Source organism: Anguilla anguilla, chromosome 8 (assembly GCF_013347855.1).
Source record: "Anguilla anguilla isolate fAngAng1 chromosome 8, fAngAng1.pri, whole genome shotgun sequence".
Taxonomy (NCBI): Eukaryota; Metazoa; Chordata; class Actinopteri; order Anguilliformes; family Anguillidae; genus Anguilla; species Anguilla anguilla.
The window spans coordinates 32,895,314-32,922,909 of NC_049208.1; the positions used below are offsets into that span (position 1 = coordinate 32,895,314).

Below are 27,596 nucleotides of genomic sequence, written 5' to 3' on the forward strand. Positions count from 1 at the left end.
ATGATAAGAACTGAATGCAAATATTTATGATGGGATATTCCCGGTGAAACACGAGTGGATGAAACCGAGCATATTATTTTACGGTCGGTGCCTAGTCCAGGTTTGTAAAATGGCTTTCATTCTGGCTTTTGGAACCAGCATTTATTCTAAATGCATTTATCCCGCTTATTTCGCTGCTTCTTTGCGGGGGACGGTAATTAGTTGCTGTAATTACCGCGATGTCAGTTGCTAAATAGTTTTAAAAGTGTCACAGTGTGTTTGTGCCAGAAGACTTTGGTACGTATTCTTGGATTCAATATATTACTGGAAAACGTCCATTTCAGTGAGATTTTTAAAAAATGCTAAATGACCCTGACCTAAGCAAAAATATTTTTACAAATGCCTGCTGATCTACGCTAATTACTTGGTTGACTATGATGCCATTTTGGCTACTGCATGTGCAGAATATTTACTGCTTGGAGACATTTCACTCATTATAATTTTTGGGCATCAAAAAGGCTTGAAGTGTGTATTCATGCATTTGTTTTCAATAATTGTTTCTTTTGTTTTTGTACACACAGAAGAAAAAACAGGAGAGAGGACACCACAATCAATTAGTTTAACCTGGACATTTAGTTTCTGATGATGTCAAAAATGTGAATGAAATAAGGAACTAGACTTTAATGTGGGATATGTGTGGGATATTCACACTTTAAAAAATTATGAGCAAACAATGGCACACTAAAACAGAAGTTAACCTCATCCAAAGGCATGATGAAATCTACAGTTGGTTAAATGATTTTATAGTATCCTCCAGCTACAACCATGATGCTGCAACAGGGCACAGTTGGCTTTGTGACTCCAGGAGTATGGTGAGTTGATGTTACTCAGGCTGCTAGAGTTCTTTTGGGTAACACGTTGTCATGAGTAAGGTTTACCGCTTTCCCAAAACTGACACTGATTAAAATTTTTTATTGATTGCATACGTGGCATCACGTGGCCAGGCACTCATGTGTGTTGGTGAACTTGTAATACTTTACAGCTGTCAGAGTGCGCTGGTCTGCTATTTAAGCCTTACTCTCAGTCTAGATTGTCTAGGTCAGATCCAGAGTCTAGGCTGGAAACAAAGTTAGATCTATCCTTCTCAGCTAAGGCTCCTAGACTCTGGAACGGCTTTCCATTAAGCATTAGAACTGTTGCATCAGTCATAGTTTAAATCTCATTTGAAGACTCATTTTTGTCTTGCTGTTCTATACATTGCTATACATTGTTTGCATTAACTGTGTTTGGTTTTATTGTTTTTTTATGATTTGCTTTAATCCAGTTTTGTTTCATTATTCATATTTTCTGTGGTTATTTTAACTTTTTTCATCTACATTCCTTAATGGTCTTATTCTTATTAATGTTCTTCACCTCTTGTAAAGAACACTGGCTCGAAGATAGGCTTTTCATAACATTTTAACTTCCATCCATGTTCACTTTCATGACTCTCCCCATATTAGATAAACTAATTGTTTTTATAAATGTCTCAATTAGAAACTCAATTGTATAATTAGTCACTTGTCTGGGTGGTTGGAGTGTCTGTTGGGACCCCTGGAAGATAACCATTGAAATACACCAGTTTAAATCCCCACAGGTCACATGGTGGGGATAAAATGGTGGCCCTAGTTATGAGTTATGAGCAGACACGGGATAACTGGCAAACACATGTGTTCCTAGTGCACATTGATGACACTTGATTGTTGACTGAATGGATCCCCTTGTGGTTCATATACAGTTAAAGGCACGGTTGAGTGATGGTGTATGCACAACTCCTGTCACTCCCACAGCAACAGGAAAAGAATGGGTTTTTAGGTTTACCATAAGCATGGGACAGATCTTTGAAACCACTTCTAAAGGGATGTGCAGTGAGTTCCTGTGTCTTTTGTTCCTTACAGTTAAGGCATATTCCTTGGTACAAGGAAGGACAGTAAAGCTAAACATTCACTAGATAGGAAGAAATTATCATACTTATTTCAGATTTAATCAAATATACTACTGTGCCCCATGATTGCACTATCTACACCATGTATAAATAACTCAGATGGCCTAGGTTTGTTAACATTCGCCAGCTATTTCCCTCAGAACTGTCTCGTTTCCAAGTTGCAACAAATTTTTCTCCCTTATTATACTTTTTCTCCCAGTTTGACGTGCCAAATGGTTTTTGTGTGCCCATCACTTAAATGCTCTCCATCGATGCTGGAGAGCACAAGCAAGCATGTTCTCCACAGCATGTGCCACCAGCTGCTCCTTCCTCTCACTCCAAAGTCCACCAGCTGAGCTATGCTGACATTAAGCCAGAGGATTGGCCTTGGCTGGTGCAGGCAGGCTGTAGATGCGAAATCTAAAGAGCTGTTAATTCTCTGTAAAGTGGCGGACATGTTGTTGTCTAAAACCCTCCTTCCCTGGGCAAAGTTATGGCTTGTTATGCGCTGTCTTGTGGGAGTTCCAGCCACGGTCAGCTCTGGCACGAGCAGGGCTTGATGTGTCCTGAACTAGATGCGTCACTCGACCTTTAATTGGACGTGCCACCCAGACTGCCTCGTTTATGTTTTTTATGTGTTCAATTAACTTCTCCAGTAATAGAATCTTCTATAAGGATTTGTTTATCCACTATGAAGATTACTTAATCAACTTAGCTTTCCTCAGTTTTGTGTAGAATTTATATCAACACATTTCATAACATCATTTAACCTTAACATCACATGTATTGATCTGCGTCATGCTTATCAAACACCAATCTGTGTTTAGGCAGCTAAGCTGCGCTGCTGGCAATTTGAATTAATTGAAACAAAGTGATCTCCCAGCCCTCAAGATTTCATTTAAAATGTTTTTCATAGGGATTACTTTTTTCTTTAGGGTATGATATTATAATTTTGTAAACATGGATCCTTCTTATTGGTTTAGAAAAGACATTACAGCACAGTAGAAAGAGGTGAATGGGGAAAAAGACAGAACCCTGTGATAAAGCTTTTATTATAGTAATATAAAAGAATGAGGTCTCACTAGACAAACCATTAATTAGATATTTGCTTTGTTGCGACTGAAAAGATACAAGGCATAGACACATGTACGTATGTTATTCAAAATGGTAATGAGTACTTTCTGTATATGTGCTTAGCTCCAAAGAATATCCCATAAAGCACACAGGTGCAAATGAAAATACTTAATTCATACACATGCATGCTCACCCATTGCACAGTTCTCTTAATCCCAAGGCTGTGTTTTAAAGCTGACTTACTTCAGACTGTTCTCTGTATTGTTTAATGTAGGAAAGCCAAAGGCAACGTACAATGGGAAGAGAAAAGGAAGACATGAAGAGGAAGGAGGAAATTCAGAAGCTGGCCCCCAATTTTGAGTTGAGCTTCTGACATTGCTAATATTGAAGATTGAAGCTATGCGTTCAGGTAGAAAACATGAAATATATGGCAATACTATGGTGATGGTAATGTAATGAAGAAATATTTACTGTATTTTTGTGATGCTGCCCTGTTTTTGCCACCCAATTTTCGGTTGAGGATAAATATTCTAAACTGCATACTAACAGAGGTCACAAGGAAGAAATTGTTCTCATATTTATGATAAACACTGGTAATAGATTTGTTAAATGTCCAGGCAAATACTATTTTGATACAATTTGTCTCTGAGGATCTTTAAAAAAAAAAAAAAAAAAAAAAAAAAAAAACAGAATTACACACAAGCATTTTAATAGAATGTCTGATTCAAAGCAACTCGGGCCATTATAAATCATTCTGTATCAGTTTTACAGAACTGCTTTCACTCTTGCCCACATTACAAACATCGAGGTAAAGCTGTAGCAGGCCCCGATAGGAGCTAATAAATTACCCGGATTTCAAAGTTAATGGCTGCCAGCCTGCTCCTGGGAGATATCATTGTGTGTCATGAATATTTTGATTTCCTGATTAGATCAAAATGCAGTGAATTCCTAAACAGCCGTGCCCACGCACATCACGGACATTTTTTAAAATAGATTATATTCCTGGCAAATTTGCTGATAGAGAGTAATTATAATGAGCCCGTCTGCATATTTTTTTGTCGTAATATTTGCGCAACTTTAGATCCTACCCTTCTGAACCCGAAGCAGAGAGAAAATGCATGTTTTGTGCCACTTTCCAAATACACCTTGCCTGCTGAGATAATGGGCCATATTGTGATGTTAAAGAGGTTTGTATTTGCGAAAGAGAAAAAAGGAGTGTCAGTTGCCAGTCCTGGGAGACATTGATTAGACGCTCTCTGCCATTTCCATTCAGCCACTGTATTCACTGCAGTGCTGTATTCTCCCTGTCTTCATGCAAGATAGGCAGTGCTTTAGCTGTGAATAAAATAGTAGATATATCCTAATGGGGGCAGGGTGGAGCAGGTATTTAATTTCCTTATTTATGGCAAATTTGAGGCAGGTTTGAAATGATGGAATTTAATAAACTGTAAAGCAGGCATGGATACTGTTTTATGGCACATGAAGGCTACTAGCTTGAGATATACTGTAAATACTGAGAGATATGAGCCTGAGAGTTTTGGACTGACCAGTGAACCAAACAGGGTATGAGGTAGTGAAATAAATTCTGCTTTCTTTATTAAATAACACATAGATTACCTTGTTTATTATCACTGATGCAAGCCAGTGAGCAATAAATGGAATGAGCGATTGGTCCAATCAGTGAGCTGGGAACAAGTTACTAAAAAACCAAATGTGTTTTAACATGTTTCTGGACACATTGACAGATGCACTTATTAATTTTATAGAGCCGAAAGCAGTTTGAGCTTGGGCGCTAGTATACAGAAGTTCCTATGCCAATGCTAGTTTTATCTGTAAGTCAAAATGAAGGGTCATTGTTGATAGAGTCCAGGGCTGTGTGTCATAATGTCCACCTCAGTTATTTCCCATGTTTTGCATTGTTGCCCCAGAAACAGTAGCTTGGTCCTTTTCTTTACTTGAGCCTGAAGTTTTGACTGCTTACTGAAGGAAAGAATTCTGGTTAATCAATTAACCAGCGGTCATCAATCACTGATCAGCATCAACACTGATGAATGTGCATATGACTAAATCACGCCGGGCTTTTATTAGCATCCTTCACTTCATAAAGGGAAGATCGTCTAAAGTGAAGCTACTCTCTGGAGTTAAATTATGTTGACCTGGGTTAACAGCCTTAAAAAGCTTTCTCACTAGTATGATAAGCAGGTTATGACCCACATAAACATTACAACAGCATGGTATGGGCATTGTACATTTAGGCTGAAATCAAATAAAGCAGCATCTCGACTCGTCTGAAGGCCACACTAATGTTTTCTCTACCTCACTGAAAGGTTATTAGATGAAATATGACATAGGTTTTCTTATGATTACACTGTAGTTTCATTAACTGTTTACACGCCAGGGAACAATTTAAGGTACAATGTTGCAATTATCCCATTAAAACAACTACGCATCGCAATAAATCTGACAGTCTTTCACTCCTTAATCCAACCCCATACCATATGCAGACATGAGAGTGTAGCAGATTCACAGACTGACAGCCATGATCTTTTTTTTTTTTTTTTGCCTTTTAGGCACCATTATTTATTTACAGTGAAAAAGTGTTTGCCCCATATGTCCTCTATTATTGCATATTTGTCTTTAGACAAAATGTCATATTAGGCAAAGGGAAACTGAGTAAACATATTTTTTAAATTATTATTTCATTTATTTAACAAAAGTTATCAAGCACCCATATCACCCATCTGAAAATTAATTGTCCCCTTAGTCAACCAATTAACCCAGTTTAATTCATAATTAGATTCAGCTGACTGAACACAGCCAGGCTTGATTGCAGCCAGCCCTGCTGAATCTAAACCTCACTCATATTGAATCTTGTCATCAGGGTGAAGTAGTCACCACAGATTCTACATGCACATTTTGCCACGATCAAAGAAAATTCCAGAAAAGATGGGGAAAAATGTTTAAAAATGTTGAAATATATCAGTCTGGAAAGGGTTACAAAGCCATTTATTAGGCTCTGGGACTTCACCAAACCACTGTGACAGTCATTATTTCCAAATTGATAACACTTGGAACAGTGGTGAATCTTCCTATGAGTGGACGAGGAAGATTCATAAATGGTGCAGCAACAACTCATCCAGGAAGTCACAATATATTTCAGAAGAACATTCAAAGAGCTCTAGGCCTCTAGCCTCAGCTAAGGCGGTGTTCATGATTCAGTAATAAGAAAGGGAAACCACTGCTAACCAAGAGAAAGCTTGTCTCAAATTTGCAAAAAAGCACCTGGATGATCCCCAAGACTTTTGGATGATGTTCTATGGAGAGATGAGTCAAAAATGGAATGTTTTGGACAACACAGGTCCCATTATGTCTCTCATAAAGGAAATACAGCATTCCACAGTAAGAACATCATACCAACAGTCAAACACGGTGATGGTAATGTGATGGTCTGGGGTCGCTTTGCCACCTCGAGAACTGGAACACTTGCCATTATTGAAAGAACCATGAATTCTGTTCTGTAACAGAAAAGTCTTAAGGAGAATGTGCAAGTATCTGTCGGTGAGATGAAGCTGAAGCAAAATTAGTTTATGCAGCCAGACAATGGTCCAAAACACAAAAGCAAATCCACATCTGAATGGCTTAAATATATTTAAAGTTTTGGAGTGGCCTAGTCAAAATGTTTATTTGAACCTAATACAGATGTTTTGGCAGAACCTGAAATGAGCAGTTCATGCTGTTTTGTATTTAACCAGGTTATGTTTATTTAATATTACATTTTGTCCAAAGATCTCAAACCATTCATTGTGACAAATATGCAATAACGGGAATGGGAAATCAGGAAGGGGGCATTACATTTTCACAGCACTGTATTATTTTTTAAATTATCTGTGCAAGTTGTTGACCACTCAATGCAAATTTATTTGTTATACCACAGTGTTTGATTTTGCATGATATTTGCAAAGCATTCATTCTCATTTCATCTTTACAAAGGTGCTTTTCCCCCTCTTTTGAAAATACAGACTGAATGACATTTGAGAACAAATGACTGTGATCACTTTGTTTTGCTTTCTCTTTTGAGAAGCAGGCTTAAACATTATCACAGAATTTAAGAGATCACAAAATGTCCCCTTTAATCTGCAGATGATAAGTATTAATATCACCTAGTCTATCCTAAACAGTCTATTATTGTGCAATATTAGATAGTATGTATTTCATAGCTTTATTTAGGTCTTAGTTGTTTCCGTGCTTGTTTATAAGAAAGAGTGGATAGGAAGAAACTAATTGAAACTATTGAAGCTAATAAAATATTCGTTGTTAGATAAGTCCAATATTTTATAGGAGGCTTTGAGGTGACCAAACACTTGAAGATACTGAATGAGAAATGAGAGGGCAAAGTCAATAAACATGGCCCAAGTTATTTGAAAAAAGACTGACAGGGATGATTCTAGAGAGTGGCTCTGGGGCAATCTCACAAATTGGTTAGAGATCTGGGCTTGCAACTTAGAACTTACAAGTTTGATTACCAGCTGTATTGTTGTACCTTTAAGTAAGGTACTTATTCTCCAAAAATTAGCCAGCTATATAAATGGACCATATGTACAAATGTAATCTGTATGATTTGCTCTGGATAGGTCTGCCTGTTAAATGCCAATTTAAATTTAGTGATCATTGTCACTTTTTCTGTTGGAAATTCTAAAAAGTGCCAGTGCTGTACATGTAGGGGACATGCTTCACCAAGGCGTAAGCTTGTGGATGGCATGCCTGCCTTCCAAATACATATTTTCTGACAAATAAAATGGATGAAAGCATCCAAAACCTTGCTTAAGAGCACCATCTGCTGGGGTTAAGAGGAAGAGCCAACTGTTGTCTGAAAAATTTCTCCCATTTGTGTCATTTCACAAATCATAGGAAACCAGTATTGCCATTGAACTCGGACTCCTTTGTCCGAGTTATCCAACATCCACCATATAAATGAGCTACCTATTTAAACATCTGATTTCCAAACATTTATAAATTGCAAGGTAAATATCCAGACAATTACTTATACATTCAGCTTGTTTTTGTTTACATTCGTACAGTGTTTGCATTTGTGACAACTTACAATTTAAATATAAAAATACATTAAAACATACATTTTGATAGGTCTTGTTTTGAATATTGATGCAACTATTGAATGTGTAAGTGGAAATATGGGTTTTGTCACCAGAATTAATATATTTTCTATGTGATACATAGCATAAATAGACATAGTCAAACAGTATTGCTGCTACAGAAAGTAACTATTAAACCCATTAAGTCCAACCTATAACAACCCTGTGAATGTTTTCTTTGACCGACTGACTTGATATTGCACTGTTGTCAAATACCTACTCAGGACCTACAAAAATTTTGAAAGCCATATTGTACATAAAATGATATTTCACTGGACATTTGAAGAATAATGGGCTGAAAGGGATCTTAACTCCTCTTAATCATAATAATAAAAATAACAATAAATGCCATAGTTATTATTGTTATTGCTAGTAGTATGAATAATTGTTATTGTAAGTATAGGAACAATTCTATTCTTGTATGTAGGAATAGAATTATATTCTGTCAAAACCCCGAAAAGTCATTTATGTACTCCTGCCTGGTTAAGATGAGTTTTCTCCACACCTCGCTATTTTTCAACAATCTTCAGATAACCGGCTATTTATTCTTGCTGAGGGTCTTTGTTCGATGAAACCCTTCAATGAATCTCTTGAGTGAGTTCAAACACTTGACTTCCAGACTGCATCAATAATCTACTCTTTCCAAGGTGTGCCATACAGAGACAATCATCAATAATCACAGTCCATGTGATTATCTTACCAGGAAGACCAAGAGTGAGCAGCTTGGGGTGGCATTTATGCAGGTGAAGACATACCAGACTAACTCTGAAATTACCCCACATTCAAAGCAAGGGCATGCTTGTTATTATGCACCCTTCCAAATTAACAAGCATAAGTGTACCCTCTTGTGTTCCGTCACACTGTCGTTTTTATGACAATTTTCCCAACTTTCCTAACTGTCTCTAACTTACTTTTTGGCCCTGTCCCCTGCATCTATTGACTCCTTTTCCTATCTGTGTGCCTAATTTACTTGCTGCATCCACTGTGTGTACTCTATTGTTTGCTTGACACTCTCTGCCTGCCATTTCTGGTCCAATTCAGCGCAAAACTTTTCCTATAAACCCCATTGCTTTCCACTGCAGTGGACGGGTCTGTCTCCTCCCGTCTCTGCCCCATTAGCTGTGCCGAAAATATTCTCCTTTCAGGCAAAAACCCAGGCGGCTGTAATAACCCTCACAAGCTGATCTCAACCTTTGCTTCCTTCCTCTCTTCTTTTCTTTTGCCTCTCACTATGAAATGACTTTTCAGTATTCAGTGAAGACAAAGCTGCTCACAAAGCAGCTCCAACGATGCCAGCTACACAGTCTTCCTTGCACCTTGCCCTCACCAGGTCTTCCCTCTCTCCTGAATCTGTTATTTCTGCCCATAGTTTTTCCTTCTTACTTGGTGATGACAGAAAACTCTTTGTTGTATTTCTTGCTCCCACAGGAACTTACTGTGCAGGTATCTCTGTGCACAAACAAATGCATAGAAGGGATCTCTACCTGCATGTCAAAATGGAAACAAAATCTCTCCACAAAAACTATTGTTTCACTTCACTGTAAGTTTCACTGTACTATTCCTCACCTATCCAAGACCTCAAAATAACTCATGAAATGATCAAATGATTTGAAATAATTGTCTTGCAGAAGGGAAAGAACTTTGGCCTTATACTCAGTAGCGTTGTATGGGGAGAGGGGGTTTGGGGGAAGTTAGGACAATTCCAAGAACCTTGACTGACAGGGACCCACAAAAAATGTTAGAGCATAAGATTAATAACTTTTTATTCGTCAGGTTTTGAAAATGACATTAGAAAATAGAATATTTTATTATTAGGTTCTCTAGGTGTGGATACAGTAATTGTGCAGGGATGGGATGGCCTGGGGTGGTGGGGCCCAATGTGAGATCTTGTCATGGGCCCAAAATCTCTGGTGGCACCCCTGCTTATACTCATAAGATAATGAGTGTAGCACACAGAAGCAGGACTTTGATAACTTATATCAGAAAATGTTTTCTCAACAGTTTAACTTGGTCATCATTATATTTCCCATGCCATAACTGATACACTCCCTCCCAAAAACTAAATCTGATAGTGTAGAGTCATTTTTTCACTATGTTGGTCACTGCAAGATGTACAATACTCTCATGGAGCATTATTTGGCACCGTATTCATTATTTTTTAAGTTGTAATTGTAGGCCCAGAGAATAGTTTGTTTATCTTTGGATAATCCCTATTCACATTATACATGCTCAGCAATTACTGTTGTTGCTGAAAACTTCTAATTTTGCATTTTCAGCTTGATGATGCTTGTGTATTGTGTTCCTTGGGCTCTTTGAGCTGTCTTGTGAGTTGTTATTTTTGTTGTTCTTTCAATATGCACTGCACGTATTTACCCATATTAACTTTATTAATTGTGTCTGGGCATTAGAAATATGACAGATCAAAGTATCCAGTTTTTCAATTTTTCTTCAGGGGTAAAACTGATAAACACAGACAGTCCCAATACCCAGATGGAATGTCACCCGAGGTTTGTTTCAAACAAGTTGCAGAGCACAACTTTAACCTGAAACTGCACAGATAATGTATATAAAAATGAACACATATATATGTAACAAGAAATTAAATATTAATGTTTCTGTTATCAATTAGTGTGCATGATTTCCTTAATAATGTGTTTTTTATTGCTGAGGAAACCAAAAAATCTATTTTAACATTTATTTAAGTAAAAGAAGTTTGACCAAGAGCTGAGAAAGCCCTTGGAACAATGAAAAGCAACCAATTAGATGATTGTATGTGATAGGACCCAGGGCTCATTACCTAATGTAATGTAATGTAATTAGACCTGTGTTTTGTAGTTGTTCCAATGACCTTTGGTATGCAACTATTGTATGTCACTTTGGATGAATGCATCTTCCAAATAAATGTAATGTAATGTAATATAATGCATTACAACTGGAACAGCTACTCCATACTTCATAGATTTGATAGCTGTTCCATTTGAAAAGTATTAATTGATCGATACGCTCAGTCAATCTATCACAATCTATCCCACTGTCTTTATGACAGTCCAGTATGACAACTCTTTGGATGGACTTTGGATGTCTATAGCCCTATGGCATAAATCAGGTGTCATAATGGCTGCTAAGATATGGGCAGATGGACCAGCCGCCTGTTGGTAATTCATTAGCAGACAAAGACTTGGTTTGGACATCCATGACAATTCATTAGAATTGATTTGTTGGAGCATTATGATTGGTCATATCAATAATCCTCTACTGTATTCAGGAACCTACAGCCTTCTGCATACTGGTGGATGGTAGCTAGGCTATATTATTTATTCTTCAACAATAAATTCAAACTTCTAATGGCAATTTAGGAAGTATTTCAATGCCTGAATTTAAATGTTTTGTTTTCATTTGACATATTCCGATATATACCATATTCAATATATAATAAATAATATTTGGTTTTTATTTTTTATTAGAGCGGGCATAGGAGACTCTTTGACACGTCACAATATACTTTATTTACGCTGAAGTCGTTTGATTCATTTGACTCATTTCATGCCCCTTTTTCCCATGCTTTTCGTTTCCAACTTTCATTTGATTTTATCCGATTATCTTGTATTTTTGTACAGAGACGATCTGTTATGTAAAAGATCATGCAAAGATGGAAAAAATGTTACATAACTCCCGGCGTATATTCTTTAAGCTAATGGAAACAGTGCATAAAATTTATAGGACCTCCGCTGTCCTTCATACTGGGTTTGGTACAATCAGAAAACGTATTTAAATTATAATAAATCGTAGTTTGATACCTCATACTGGGATATATTTAGCGCCGTATATCTCATTACACGTTAGCAAGCCCAAAAGAGGCATATCCGTGCGCAGCTGACGTGAGACGACCTATCACCCTGCTGAGAGCATGGAGGGGGAGGGAGAAAGACAGCGGGGGCTGTAGATACCCGGCTGTAACAACATACGTTCACAGATAGTCGTGGCTCCTGCTGTTTGGGCCCTGGTTATCATGGGCTCGTATTCTTATGAAGGATTTTTACCGAGAAATGGCAAATTTTCCTGAAACCTTCGAGGAGAGTATTATTTATTGATTTAAAAGGACCCGGTAACGGTTACGGATAGTGTTTCGTTTGATTACGGTTAGCTAGTTAGTGCTTTTAGTTGGCTATTCGGAGCCTGTAGGCGTTGCAGAAAATGGGCAGAGCATAACGTAGCTGGCTTTAGCTAAGTTTTATACAAATTCGAGAAAAGAATGTTTAGCTAGTAGAGTGGTTCACTAAATCGGTACATTTGCCAAGGTGTATTTCAGAAAGTGTGTTTGTTCTCCATCATGACAAATCCTAGCCAACTAGCTAGCTAGAGCTGAATAATAGCTAGCTAGCTAACAATACCCATTAAGAAAGTAGCTAGCTAGCTAGCTAGCTAACGTTTGGTACTAGTCTAAGGCAATGCCTTTGTCTTTTTCATTAGCAGGGCTAGGGATAGCTGGTTAGAATGAATGACACAGCGGTTAGCTAGCTGTTGTAGCACTGTTTTCACATTAATGTTGATAAGTTTATTTGTGATATAGTTACAGGCTAACAGAAATATAATGTACTGTTGGCTAACGTTAAATCAGGCAGTCTGGTCGCTCATTTAAGCATAGACTAGATATTGGACGTAGTCGTCCGTCGGTTAGCTACATCTTTTGTTTTGCACCCAGCCGGCTTGTTCGTTACAATAGCAAGTGAATTTAGCTAGCTAACAGCCGTATATCAAACTGGAATTATAGCTATCTGACTGCGCATATTTTCTTGGGGGCAGAAGAACGATGAGACACCAGTAATAATTATAGCTATCACGTTCACTGTTAACGTTACAGCTTTGAGGGTCTAGTTAAGTTGTATGGTTATATTCTGGTATCAAAGGGCAAGTTAGCCCAGTGGAGTAACGTTAGACACGACACGCATCCATACATTTAAACCTTTGCCTGTGATGTTGCCTTGAATCTTGTGTTGGTAGCTCCATTTAGGTCTTTGTGTTACTTTTGTTAACGTTAGCTTCGTTAATATTCATTTGTCAGCCGCCGACTAGCTAGGTTGGCTAACGCAACTAGCTAGCTGTATAGGGACGAAACATTTTTGTACCATCTGTTGCTATTATGGCCTGCAATTTTGGCTCAAATGGGATTTTGTTATGGAAATTTTTGCACTGTGTCGTCATCTTCTCTTTTATTGGTAAGTAGTTAACTTTACCTATCGTCTGTATACAATACATATTCATATTGGAGCATTAAAACTCGTGTTCTGTCATTGATATTGTTCTATGATGTTTGGATGTGTTCATGTCATGTCAGGCGTAATGATTTTAGAAAAATGAAAATAAAGTTATATTGGTGTAGAAAGCAATTTGAGCAAATGCACGCACGACAAGTGATTGTTAATTGGTTTGAAAGCCAGTGACACGAGAGGCTAGCTAATAAGCAGGCCAGCTGGCGCAAAATAATTTTGAAGGTAATAATATTGATGCTAGATTCCACTTGTCACATCGCATTGCTCGGTAATTTGTTTTCATTTTCGAGTGCTAATGTTGTCTATCGGTAGTACAGCGTCGTTTCCCATTATGTCGTGGTCATTCCAAAGACCTTACACCTTCATTAATTTAGCGACAAATGTTATACTGTAATCTGAAATATTTGTCGTAGATAAATGCATCTTTAATACAACAATGCGGCCAATTGTCTGATAATTGGTTGCATAGAGGGGATGTGGAGCCAGGGGATTAAAAGTGTACTCTGCTTGTTGACATAGATCTTGCCATTTCCTAATTAAAATATACTCTCCAGTGAGAATATTGGCTCAAGGAAAATGATTCAAATATTCCATACTTTTATGTATTCTGTAGTTTATAGAATTCTGTAGTTTTATGTGTTTGTTTTGTACAATTAATATTGAACATCTTTAACTTCTAGGTTATATCAAGGCCTTTCCCTCCTCATCATAGCTACAGTAACGCTGAGACGAAAGTATGTCTCAAGTCTGTCAACACTAACCTGCGTGGTTGAGACCATGGACAAAAAATGTTAGGCCTTCGTCTGTACCACTACCCCAAGTGGACCACAAAGTGATAAACCTGAGCCGCTATCCCAAGTGGTCCTCACCATTCTGTACCTCTATTTTCATGTCTTTAAAAGCTTATCATGCACGTTCATGCCTATCCAATGACCACTATCCCTTGAAGGTGCTGTGTCATTTAAAAAAAAAAAGAAGATAATTCAAACAGTTTTAGGAAATGTAATAGTCAATAAAACAGGTTTCAATTTAGTCAATTTTTGACATATAAAATGGATGGATTGATGCTTAATTTTTTTTCATTTTATTTTATCAGATAAATAAAAGTTGATTTCATTTGAGTTCTCATCTCATAGTTGGCTTTCACAGTAGCAGTTTAGTCCGAATCCGGGAAGGGTTTGCCTCAAAATTTGGTAATGTGAACGCTTTATCTGAACCTGGGTGCGGACCAAGGAACCATACCCAAATTTGCCTGTATGAGGTTGTCTGAGAAGGATTTAAATCGGGCTGTGGTACGGTTTGCCTCTAGTGAGAAAGCAATCCGTTCTCATGCAAGTAGAACTATGATGTGCACATGCCATCATTAGTGGCGATCCACTTGCTAGCCAAGCTGTAATTTTATTAATAATCACATGACTGCATGTGAGGCGGACAGGTGGAAGTGACATTCAATTTTCCACATTTTGATGGTTGGTGAGCTGAAAATGAATGGGACAAAAAAGTTCCCTTTAAAATGATCATTCGTCTGAACCTGTTTCAATTAATTTTCCTTCATTAGCTAGCGTGCCAACGATCCAAACAATCAATTGGCAGGATTGTTCATATCTCTGAATAATCTATTGCCAAGTAAACACACAGCTTCCTTCACATTGTCTTTGGGAGATTAAGTAATAAATTTAACTAGAAAAAATCAGTTTTAATCACAAAGTAGTTGCCTTGTCATGACAAAATAATATACACCACTCTGTTAACTAATGTATTACCTTTGAGCATAACCTGCAATAAAAGCTATATAACAAAAATGGCGATTTAAGATTAAGATTTTAAATGACAGAATCTGCCCATTGCTCTTTGTCACCAATATTCTCCCAATGTTGATGCAGAGAATGAGGAGTACGCTCCCCACAATTTAAAATAATATCATGAATTTGTCCACAATAATATATATATATAGTATAAATGAAGACTGGTAATGTCTGAAGGTATTGAATGTTTTGTGAATTGATCTCTGTATTGATAATTAAGGAAAAGTACTGAAAACCGGTCAAGAGCAGTTTAGAGGGAATTCTCCTGCCCACTGGTAGTGACAAAAAATAAACAAAGGCATAGCCAGAACCGCGAAGCGCACATTGTTTTCCGTTTCTACTGGTAATCGCAGGTCTTCTTTCAGCTGGCGAGCCGATAAGCTCTGCACATAAAAAACGATAACCAAATACGGCACACTCTCCTCCATGCCTTGTTGCCTGGCGCCGGTGGTAAACAGCTGCGGGTAGTGCTCACATTGATGATGAAAGTAATAGGCCCGAAACCTACCCTAAAACGTACTAAAACACAGACTCTTTGAACCGTGCAAAGTCGGTTGCACGTGTTTTTGCGTGCTAAAACTCATCGCCTGAAATTCTGAACGCAACACAAACGCAAGCTGCGGTGTCCAGTGTCACAGCGAGAGAAACTATAGCAGGCCACACCAGGATTACGCCATCTTCTTTGATTCATGCTTTCTGCCTATCTGTCTTTCACAACTGTCCTGGTTTGTCGCCTTAAGGACTCAAGTTTATTTCCTCCACAGGGACATAAGAACGCATGCTGAGTATGTACAACCGACCTGTGCATTTGCCACACGTACTGGCTGCATAGGGTATGTTTTGGGCCTTAAGCAAATGAACCAAGTGTGAAAACACCCTTAGTTTATGCACTTATATATGTTTATGCATTTTCAGGGACCCTCATGCAATTCCCCATGATCTTTTCTTTCTTTTGTCTTCCCAGAATTCTTCGTAAAATGTTCTGTAAAATGTACCTCGCTGCCTTATGTGTGTTTGTTCTGTGCTGGGCTCACGGCGGTAGCAAGCGAAGCGTGTCGTTCGTGCTGAGTGGCTGTCCCCTGACCAGCCTCCCACCATGCATAATTTACAGTCAGCTGCTAACAGCCAGCAACCCGCACACAACAAAGGCTGGGGCACAGCCGAGCTGCACACGCCGGCGCACGTGCGCCTGTGGAATTCTAGCCCCGCGTCCGTCTGGGCGCGGAACGCACGCTGTTAAATGGACGCGCGTAGTCTCCACCGCTGTCGCTGCAACGGCACGGCACGAATATCACTCTGTCAGCTTAGAGATTAGTGAGAGTTACCAGCTACCTCGCTGTTTGAAATCTACAACCGAATGACTGTGGAAATTTGTCTTTAGCTTCACCTCAAGCTAATGACATTTACAAACGTTAAGAAGGAACTTGGCCATTAACGTTGTGTGTTAACTGACTGATGTGCTCTGCCTTGCACATACAGTATGTATTTCCGATCGTTTGTCTTTGTGGTTCTTTAAGGCGTAGTATGCTTTAATCTTTGGTTTTGGCCAAACTCTTTGCTAGCTGAGAGCAGAGTTGGGGTTAATTCCTGTTAATTCCATTTCAGTTCAGATAATTCAGGAAATGAATTGAGAAATCCCTTTAGCAAGTAGCCTATTTATTAGCCAGCTAGGTTTTTATTGTGCCTGGTTCACTCTAATTTCGTTGTCCTCTGCCAGCCAAAAACAGACCTATTTTTGGCTTCATAATCTCTCAAAGTCTTGGAATAGCTTCTAAAACCCTGTTCTTGCTTTTCTCAAAAATAGGTAGGCCTATATGCTTTAAATCATTTCCTCTGTGGGGGATTAGTGCCGACCAGCTGGTGACAGGAGACCAGTGTGCTCGATCCGTAGGTTTTTTTGTAGAGGTGATTAGCGGGCATGAGTTTGTCCACGGGAGCGGTAGTGTTTTATTGATATGCTGACAGCGGTGCCTGCATTTCCCTCGTGTTCAGGTGAGAATGGGATGGTGCTGTGGTGGCTGAGCCTGGGGTTTGTGCTTGTTGGAACACGCAGTGGGTTTCTGTGAGAGCTGTTTTTCTCCAAAGCCTCTCCCAAAGCCGCATACCCTGAAAATGAAGCAAATTACACACTGGCACAAAGGGGGTAAAAAAACCACAGTTTGGGATGGGTAAATTACAAAACACTGACATTTTATCAACCGTCTTTCATGATCCTGCGGTCAGACTCTTATTCAGTGGAAAAACTGTTCTAAATATGTTGCATTGAATTGTTTATTGACAAACGTTTTTTGACATTTTTTCTCAATCCTTTATTTATAACTTGTGTACACATTTATCATCACCGAGTAGGGTAGTGGTTTTACCATAAAGCTAAACTGTGAAACTTATATCATTATCACTGAATTTCAGGATATTTCCTATTAGCGTGAAATTATTTCCCTAATCCTCCATCAATGTGGACTATATAGCCTAACTTCTGAATACCATCCTTCTGTACCGCATGCTTTTTGGCATCTCCAATCCCACCCGAATTTGGAATGCCCAGTTTCCAAACTGTGTGCAAGTGTGCTCATATACTCTACCTGCTGCCAGCTCAGGACATTGAAGACAACTTGTGGTTCTCAAAAACATGTTGTGCCAGCCAGATGCTTCTTTTCACGCTTCAGCCATAAGCTGCACATGTGCAGAGATGGGGGTGGATACCCAGTCATACACATGCACAAGAGAGCAAGCCACAGACAGCCAACAGGCATCGCTTGAGCAATGAAACCTGCTATCCCCACCTACTGAACCCTTCCCATATATCCCTTGGGCGACGTAAAGCCAATCGTGCACAGTCGGCAAATTTGATCCGAGACTGTGGCGCTCGCTCATGTGCCCCAAGTGGCACTCTTTACCACATACTCATTAATGCCTTTTCTAATAGTCAAATATACCAGTAATCACAGAAGGTCATCCCCATTTCAAGGAGAAAGAGGCCAGTGTATTTTCCTCTGTCCACTTTGAGTTTTTTCATAGTATCATTAAAGGCAGTTTTACGTTTCTTTTAAAGGTTGGGCTATATCATGCATTGTCATTGGTCCCAGAAGAACACAGCATTAAGAACACAGACAGGGGATTGCCACTGAGATAAAATGTATCTGTACTGCGGTAGAGAATGCAGAATGGCTTTTTGCCGAAACAAAACTCTGGAGTGTCTTTATTTCATTGAGACAGACCAAGAATGTAACCTGTTCAAACGCATTTGTGTCCTGCAGACATCATAATTACATTTCTAAATGACATTAAATTGCATTTTTTTTCTTTTTCAGGAAATGCAGTTTGTGCCCAGCATAACGAAAATGTGTACGTGTCAGGGATGTCGAACGGTAAGTCGGCTGCGCGTGCTTTTTGGTCAGGCTTTCGAATACTATCTCATGGCAGGTGTCCAGTCACAACAGTTATATAAAAGCGTTTGATTTGCAGCACATCTGTTTCCCAGTCAGCATGTCCCTTGCGCCTCCATTTTGTTTAGCCTACCCTGGCTTTCCTCTACAGCTTAGTTCCTTAGAAAGACCCGGCGGCAAGTTTCCTATAAGCTTGCTATCCTGTCATTGTTTAATCAAGGTTAGCAGGCTGTGTAATAATCATAACTTGAAAGGTGTCGTTTATGAGAGGAAGATTCCGTTTGCATTGCGAACGCCAGGCACCAGGGCGGTGTCAGAACACATTATGGGTTCACACAGGCAGTCAAAGAGGCTTTTCAAAGGGATTTGGGAGGGATCAGTCTGGGCATTACCTGGAATTGAAATGGTAGATTTTAGCCAACCCCCACCATCTTGATGCGTGATAGTTTTGCTAAAGATATTTTCGGCACGTTGGCTGCTTTTGAAACGAGCTGTGCATTTAACATTGCGCCTGCCTTTTTTTTTTTCTGACCGACAGTTTGGTCTCAAATGTATTTTTGCGCCTAAGTTTGATTTACTGCGCAGCAGAACCTTTTCATTTTCCAGTGTTCTGAAGAGCGGTTTACAGGGAGCGAGTGACCCGTTTCTATAGCGCCGTGGGCTTCCTCCTGAGTGCGCTAGCTGTGGAGAAGGCTGTAAACGCAGCCGTGCTAGCTGTGCGCTGCGCCGCTCGGCTAGCGCGCACTTCTGTCTGGTCGCCCACCTCGTGGCGGTCACTATTGACGATGGCGGCTCTCTCCTGCAGCTTGCGGCGACATGGCCGAGCAGATCAGGGCTTCGAGCGGGGTCATCACCAGCCCCGGCTGGCCGTTCGAGTACCCCTCCCGAATCAACTGCAGCTGGAACATCAGGGCCAGTCCTGGAGAAATCATCACCATTAGGTACGGGTCGACCCTCTGCACCTCACCCACCCCCCTCCCCGCCCCCGATAACACGTGACCCAACACGTGACTCCCACTTTGAGGTTTGCTCTTGACCGGAGACTGCATACCGCACTTGGATTTTCTGTGTTTGCTCAAAGAGAAGGGCCTATTTTTGTTTGCGGATGTGCGTCAGTGTCCTAATTGTTCTGGGGCCGTGTATATTCTTGCGGCTCAAGCTCGAGTTGTTCGGCTGTCTGGACCGAGTGTTGACAGAAACCAGCCACCGGTATTCTTCTTCACTCGCATGCGGTGACCATGGTTACCGGACAGAAATAGTTTCGCCGTCTTTCATAGGATGTGATTTGTGGCGAAGTGTAATTGAAAACATAATGTTACTGGCCAGAGATGAACTTTTTTTCTGCAGTGAAAAGGAGGTTGCTGCTTTGTGGAAAAAAAGTAGGCCCACTTCGACCCAAAACGAATCAAAAGAAAATGCACATTTATAAAAATAAGGCCGCTGAGGCCCCTAATTGATTTTTCTAAATGTGGCGTTGATTATGCGTTTGACATATTCTCTAAATGTTCCGTTAATTTACAGTATTCCAGATAAAACAGGGGAAAGGTGGTCTTGAAATAATGTGCTTATCCCTTAGTTTGACAGAAATGCGATTTTTAAAATTTATTATTAATCACTAAACGCTAGATTTCAGATGCTAAATGTCTCATCTGGAACCTGAGGACTATGTTATAAGCACACACGTCATCAGCTTTTGCACTCTTCGACAGCTCCTTGGAGGAGAGAATGTTCAGCGATGTATTGAACGCTAGGATCTGAAAATCGGTCGTCACGCTAGCCCATAATTCACATCCCCGGTTTTACGTCAGAGTGTTTAAACCGTGAATCCTCTTCTTCAGCTTTCAGGATTTCGAGATCCAGACGTCTCACAGGTGCGGCTCGGACTGGATCTCCATCGGCACGTACAAGAACCTGGACGGCTACCGGGCCTGCGGCTCCTCCATCCCGGCCCCGTACATCTCCTCACAGGACCACGTCTGGATCAAGTTCCACTCCGACGACAGCCTGACCGGCAAGGGCTTCAGGCTGTCTTACATAACGGGTAGGCCTCTGCTGCTGCTCTGCGGCCCCCTGGTGGGTGCGCTAGCTTCAGCAGCTGTGATGTGGACATGGTCACATGACCCCCCCTGCAGTGATGCAGCGGGCAGCACACTCCCCTCCACACTCGCCCTAACACACCCCACCCCTCCCTCCCGCAGTCCTTTATCTGTTTTCTTTTTTGGTGGCTTTGCACCTTTGAGGCCCTGATTATAGCAAATTTAGGTTAACATCTGGAACTCTGACTAGGAAAGTTCTGCGGCAAACGGTAAATTGGAGAAGCGAATCGTTGCTCAGAGTCCCAGCGTGCTCTCGCGAGTCTCACAGCGACCTGGAAGCCTTGCTGGGAGAGAGGCGCCGTGCCGCATTACGGGTTTTTTTTTTTTTTTTTTTACGGGTTTCATGAGAAAAGGGATGATGACAGATTGGAAATTACACGCAGCTGCGACTCCCGCGCCGCCATCCATTCTCCAGCGCGGCCGTCGGTCTGAACGCAGGCCATCTTTTATCTGCCTGGCAGTTTACGGCCCTATTTTCCCCCGCTGAGGTATAAATAGCGAGAGAAAAATACAGTCGGCGTCGAGTTCTGTGTCGCCGTCGCGGTGGCGGCCGTGGGAGAGACTGGAAAAACAGACTCGCGAACCGCTTTTTTTCTGTTCGCATCTTTTAATTGCCTCTTCCTCTCCGTTCGCCTCAGTGGTAATGATGCAGTTATGAGTCTACCCGGTGTAATTAAAAGCCAAGTGACTGGTAATATACTATATCTTAGCAGAACGCCACATAAAAACAGTAATAAATGCTCTTAGTAGACTTGTATTGTGTTTATGATTTGCCATTATGTAGTGTTTGGAATGTTGAAAATTGGTCTCTGAGCTCGCTCTGTTAAAATGTCCTGGACATATGAGCAGCATTCACGGTGAATACTGCACTGTCCTTGTCCTGTAAATAGACAATAGACTCATCGGCCTGTAGTTATGGCAGCCTCCCAACCACATTGGCTCATACACACACAAACGTGTATATATTGTGTGTGTGTGTGTTTGTGTGAGAATGTAAGTTTGCATGTTTGCTCGATCCATCCGCAGAGATGCACGTCTATCAGTAGCGAGAAGCAAAGACGGAAATGAATTGGCAGGCAGCTTGTCGTAAATGGTAATCGTAAGAGTCCCGAGGTAATGTTCCGCACTTCTCCTGGCGTGCAATCTGTGATGACACACCAATTTCAGAACAATCGTTTCACAATCTCCAGCTCATGGTGTGTCAGGAGCACTCGCAGTACACTCCCACGTCATTAAAAAAAACAAATTGGACCGCGTTTCGTTTTCGGCAAGTGTGAGCAGAGAGTGGTTTGTGATGGCACCGCCTGCCCGACAAATGGAAGAATCAGACTTGGGTATTGCAGTTCATTATTCAGTCTTGTTACTATTGTGCAATGCAATTCCCCAGAAACGGTTTCAGTCAACGGATAAAAGTGGAACTACCTCTAAGCTTCACAAGCACCCTGTTGGAAATAGAAATGTTCTCCATGAGCATCTCTTGACTGAAAGTCGTGATCGCGGAGTCTGTCATTCAAAAGCAGGAAAGTAAAATCAGGAAAATCACTGGGAAACATAGCAGTGTGTAGTTGGCAGTTTGCTCGTATGACATGAAAACTTTGAGTCTTTTGGTGAAATATTCCTAGGTTATGTGAACGTGGCCTCACTGCAGACGTGTGTAGACACATCTTCATTCGCGCATCATAGCCTGCCTGATTTTTTTTTTAAGCCCCGCGGCAGGTCATTAGGCAGTTGTAGCTCACGGCGTTTTTGTGGCTTTCAGGGAAGTCGGAGGAGATCAGCTGCGACTCGGACCAGTTCCACTGCGCCAACGGGAAGTGCATCCCGGAGAGCTGGAAGTGCAACACCATGGACGAGTGCGGCGACAGCTCGGACGAGGAGCTGTGCGCTCGGCCCGACCCCTCGGCCTCCTTCTCCTTCCAGCCCTGCGCCTACAACCAGTTCCCCTGCCTGTCCCGCTACACCCGCGTCTACACCTGCCTCCCGGAGTCGCTCAAGTGCGACGGCAGCATCGACTGCCAGGACCTGGGCGACGAGATCGACTGCGACGCGGCCGCCTGCGGCGAGCGCCTCCGCACCTTCTACGGCACCTTCAGCTCGCCCAACTACCCCGACTTCTACCCGCCGGGCAGCAACTGCACCTGGCTCATCGACACGGGCGACCACCGCAGGGTGGTGCTGCGCTTCACCGACTTCAAGCTGGACGGCACGGGCTACGGCGACTACGTCAAGGTGTACGACGGGCTGGAGGAGAACCCGCGGCGGCTGCTCCGCGTGCTGACGGCCTTCGACTCCCGGGCGCCCGTCGCCATGGTGTCGTCCTCGGGCCAGCTCCGCGTCCACTTCTACGCCGACAAGGTGAACGCGGCGCGCGGCTTCAACGCCACCTACCAGGTGGACGGCTTCTGCCTGCCGTGGGAGATCCCGTGCGGCGGGAACTGGGGCTGCTACACCGAGCCGCAGCGCTGCGACGGCTACTGGCACTGCCCCAACGGGCGCGACGAGGCCAACTGCAGCGCCTGCCAGGCCGACGAGTTCCCCTGCTCGCGCGGCGGCGCCTGCTACCCGCGCTCGGACCGCTGCAACTACCAGAACCGCTGCCCCAACGGCTCGGACGAGAAGAACTGCTTCTTCTGCCAGCCGGGCAACTTCCACTGCCGCAACAACCGCTGCGTTTTCGAGAGCTGGGTGTGCGACGCGCAGGACGACTGCGGCGACGGCAGCGACGAGGAGAGCTGCCCCGTGGTGGTGCCCACGCGCGTCATCACCGCCGCCGTCATCGGCAGCCTCATCTGCGGCCTGCTGCTCGTCATCGCCCTGGGCTGCACCTGCAAGCTCTACTCCCTCAGGATGTTCGAGCGCAGGTGTGCAGCTGCTCTGTGTGCCGTACAGTAACCTGCAATACAGAATAGTGCAATACAATGCAATGCAATGCAATGCAATGAAGTACAATGCAATACAATGCAGTGCAATGCAATGCAATACAATGCAATGCAGTGCAGTACAATGCAATACAATGCAATGCAATGCAATGCAATGCAATGCAATGCAATACAATGGAATGCTATGCAATGCAATACAATGGAATGCTATACAGTGCAATGCAGTGCAGTGGAATGGAATGCAATACAATACAATACAATGCAATACGATACTCTGCAAAAACAACATGATACAATATGATACTCTGAGAAACGGTACACTTCAGCGCAGTACCATACGATACTACACAGCTTCACTGTCACATGGGGCAGTAATAGCAGGGACCAAGCTGAACAAACACGAAACTTTATAATATGCATACCAAAAATACACTCCGCAGCCGAAAACGCTGCTTTCCTTTTATGTCTGAGTTTTTGTAATCATTCACAAAGGGCTTAAGATAAATATGGAAAGGTTTTCAGTACACGGTTAATGTCATTTCATTTCATAAATGAAAAATATGCGCACATCCACAGCATCACATCTTGCGTTCAGGGAGTTAAATAAATACAGCATTAAGGATGAAATCCCAGGCTAGATGCGTTTCCATTATGCTCAGCTAAGTGGTTATGCAACCCTTTTTTACTGCTCTCCAGGAGTGGAGCTTGGAGAATGCTTGTTAATTTTCCCCTCTGTGGAAATAAATTTTACTTTTCAATTATGAATTATTAGGCTGTTAAGATCGTGCTTTTCAAAGCTGTCCCTCAACTGTAGTTGAGCTGTGAATTCATCTGAATGTTTAATAAGTGGAGTAATGCGCTAGCACATGCTGTCCCTTGATTTCTGTTCTGAATGGAGCCGTAACAGAGTTGTTCCCTTCACCTCCTTCTGAAAGGCTAACCGAGTTCATTCCTGTGCGTTTCTCCAGGTCATTTGAGACCCAGCTGTCCAGAGTGGAGGCGGAGCTTCTCAGGAGGGAGGCTCCGCCCTCGTACGGTCAGCTGATCGCCCAGGGCCTGATCCCCCCCGTGGAAGACTTCCCGGTGTGCTCGGGCAACCAGGTGAGCGTAGCAGCCCCCCCCCCCCCCCCCCCCTCCCTTAGCACTGAGCGCGCTCACATGGCTCAATATAAGCGCCCCATCTGCTAGCTTTAGTTGTGTGAGTTTGGTGGAATGGATGGGTTATTAAAGCGCCGTCTCTGTCCCGTTTGCGTCCCGAAGGCGTCTGTTCTGGAGAACCTGCGGCTGGCGGTGCGGTCCCAGCTGGGCTTCACCTCCATCAGGCTGCCCACCTCCGGGAGGCGGAGCAACATCTGGAGGCGTCTCTTCAACTTCACGCGCTCGCGGCGCTCGGGCTCGCTGGCGCTGGTGTCCGCCGACGCCGAGGAGGGGGCCAGCGGCGCGCCGCGGGAGCCCGACCGGACCGGCGCCCACCGGGGCCTGCTGCCCGTCGACTCGGACGACACGGACACCGAGAGCGAGCGCCGCGACGCCCCGGGGGCCGTGGGGGGCCTGGCCGCCCCCCTCCCCCAAAAGACCCCCCCGGCCTCGGCCGTGGAGGCCGTCGTCTCGGTGTCGGCGTCGGCCGGCTCCGCCCAGCCCGCGGGAGGGGACGGCGGCTCTGCGCCGGCGGCCGAGGCCCGTGGAGAGGGCGGGGCCGCTGAGCCCCCGGCCCCTGCCCCCGCTCCGGACCCCACCCCTGGGAGGAGCCAGCTGACCAGCGCCCTGAGCCGGGTGACCCGCAGCCTGCGCTGGGTCCGCCTCTCCCTGGGCCGGGCGGGAGGCTCCGCCCCCTGCCACAGCCCCCTGCGGCACCTGGACCACTCTGGCGGCGGCGGCGGCAGGGACGAGGAGGACGACGTGGAGCTGCTGATCCCCGTGTCCGACTCCGCCCCCGACAGTGACGCTGAGAGCTCCAGGCCCCTGCTGGAGAACGTCCCCGCCCCCGGCCCTGGCCCCGCCCCCAGCCCCGCCCTCCCCCCGCCCGGCAGCAGGGCCAGGCTGGCCTTCCGGGACGGGCCCTGTGAACACTGTGGCATGGTCCACACCGCCCAGGTGCCCGACGCCTGCCTGGAGGCCATCGCCAAAACGGAGACCAGCGACGACGAGGCACTGCTGCTCTGTTAGGCACACGTTCATCCGGAGTCCCTGTGCCCCCTGCAGACTCTCTCCATTCCGCTCCCCTCCTCTCCCCTCCACCAGAGACAGAGTATGTGGAAAAATACCCAAGGTGTTACGAAAAGGGTCTATTGTGAGTAGGTCTCACGTTTCATTGCGGTACATGCACTACAAGTCGGTACGTACACAGAAGTCAGTACATACATTTCAGTGCGGTACGTGGACTACAAGTTGGTACATGCACAAGTCAGTACATACACTACAGCCTGGTACGAGCACTACAAGTCGGTACGAGTGCACCTTCACCACAGCAGCATTTCCAGTCCTCATTTTTCTGATTCTTCTGAGACGTTAGTTTCAAACCGAGTTCATCGCGTTCTAGCCTAGAAGAAGTGAAATGGGACCTTAATATAAATGTACCCGTGACGCCTGCAGTATGTACATAGCAGTGTTCAGCTGCTGTACAGGGTGAGAACAGGCCGCAGTCGTTGGGGCTGCAGCTGCTTCTCACAGCGTACGAGAGCGGAGCCAAAAACAGAAACGGTGAAGGTTTGAATTAACCTTTGACCTATTTAAAAAAACAAAAAAAAACTGCTTGCGTTCAGTCATTTCAGTTCTTCGTTATTGATCCTGTACCTTTCACGCCATTTGTTCTTGTTCATTTTCTGTTCTTTGTTTTTTTTTTCTTCCTCTTCTTCCTCGTTAATATTGAATTGGGGTTCTTAAATGGGAATGCACTAATTAACGCTGGCTTACTGTGTTGTGGTGGCACATTCTTGTTAGTCCAAGGAAAAGCTGTTCCTTGTTTTCTAGAATGGTGCTTGGCTACTTTCTCAAGGAGCCTTGAGAGACAGCTGTTAATTTGCTCACGGAAAATGAATCATTTAAAAAATATTTGGGTCTGGAAAACTTTACCATGTGTAACATCCTCCAATGTTTATTGTATTTATTGTTTTAATACTGTTTTGGTAACCTCATTGTTTTGGTACCGAGGATATGTGTGTGAGTGTATATTTATTGTTAATTTTAATTTCGGTAGTTATTTGAAAAGCATGTTAAAATGCCTTGTGCTCTCTTCTTTTTGTTAAGTGGTATGACATTGGAAAAAATATATTAAAAAATAACTGTTTACTGCACAGATAATGAAAATAAAGGCATATGTTCTGCTAATTTATTGTCTGGTGTTGGTCAGACCTGGTTTCCATGGCGTTATCTAATGAGAAGGCGTGTCCTTTGTTTGCTGTCTCATTATTGCAGCGGAAATGGCTGCTGCCCATTGCTATTGCAGATTTTACATACGCTGTATTATGCGTCGGCCGGTGTGTGAAAAGCGGAGTTCATCTAAAATGCTGTGTTCAGCCATTTCGATGTTTCCATCCGCACAACGTTTTGTCCTCAGTTTAGGGTGTAGTCTGCCCTCTAGTGGTTAAAAAATACAGATGTTTGTGGCGAATGTGTCCGGGAAAAAGCCAGTTCGTCCGACTAGTGCACAATTAACCTGTCTATAGATAAATTGCATGTTTTCTTGATAAGTGTTTGGGAGTCTCAACTCCCTTTTCACTTCTTGCACTCAGCAGAGGCCGTGCATCAGTATGCTGTTCAGATCTGGTGTACTTTAAAAATCAGTTTGAGTGACACGGACATGTAGTAATCAGTGCTAGAAGGGGCTGCTTTCATCCGAACTGAAATGTATATATTTTTGGGGAAAGAGTTGAACAACTATAATGGCAGAACAAACCGTTCACTGAAAAAAAGGTAAGGAATTGAAAATGTTGTCTCTTGAAATTGATTCTGCTGGATTCTACTATATTGCAGGAAGCAGCAACAGTTTGAGCAG

The 27,596-nt window shown here is 42.9% G+C and overlaps 1 protein-coding gene and 1 long non-coding RNA gene across 2 annotated transcripts; both read left to right on the forward strand.

Moving 5' to 3' along the window:
- On the forward strand, window positions 1-3,630 carry LOC118232723. The gene is made up of 3 exons (XR_004766380.1): window positions 1-100; window positions 561-851; window positions 3,291-3,630. It is a non-coding gene; the product is annotated as an uncharacterized LOC118232723 (long non-coding RNA).
- Window positions 3,631-12,583: 8,953 nt separating this feature from the next.
- LOC118234130 (low-density lipoprotein receptor-related protein 12-like) lies at window positions 12,584-26,934 on the forward strand. Its single transcript, XM_035430496.1, has 7 exons — window positions 12,584-13,382; window positions 18,553-18,609; window positions 19,433-19,568; window positions 20,466-20,668; window positions 22,483-23,584; window positions 24,571-24,703; window positions 24,863-26,934. The coding sequence occupies exons 1-7, from the start codon at window positions 13,307-13,309 to the stop codon at window positions 25,766-25,768; spliced, it is 2,613 nt and encodes an 870-aa protein (XP_035286387.1). The 5' UTR covers window positions 12,584-13,306; the 3' UTR covers window positions 25,769-26,934.
- Window positions 26,935-27,596: the final 662 nt, after the last annotated feature.

Bases quoted from the DNA above. Each gene is read 5' to 3' on its own strand.
- LOC118234130 (XM_035430496.1), top strand. From the start codon at position 13,307: ATGGCCTGCAATTTTGGCTCAAATGGGATTTTGTTATGGAAATTTTTG. The intron at 18,610-19,432 runs GTAAGTCGGCTG...TCTCTCCTGCAG, and splicing joins CGTGTCAGGGATGTCGAACG to CTTGCGGCGACATGGCCGAG. The intron at 20,669-22,482 runs GTAGGCCTCTGC...TGTGGCTTTCAG, and splicing joins CAGGCTGTCTTACATAACGG to GGAAGTCGGAGGAGATCAGC.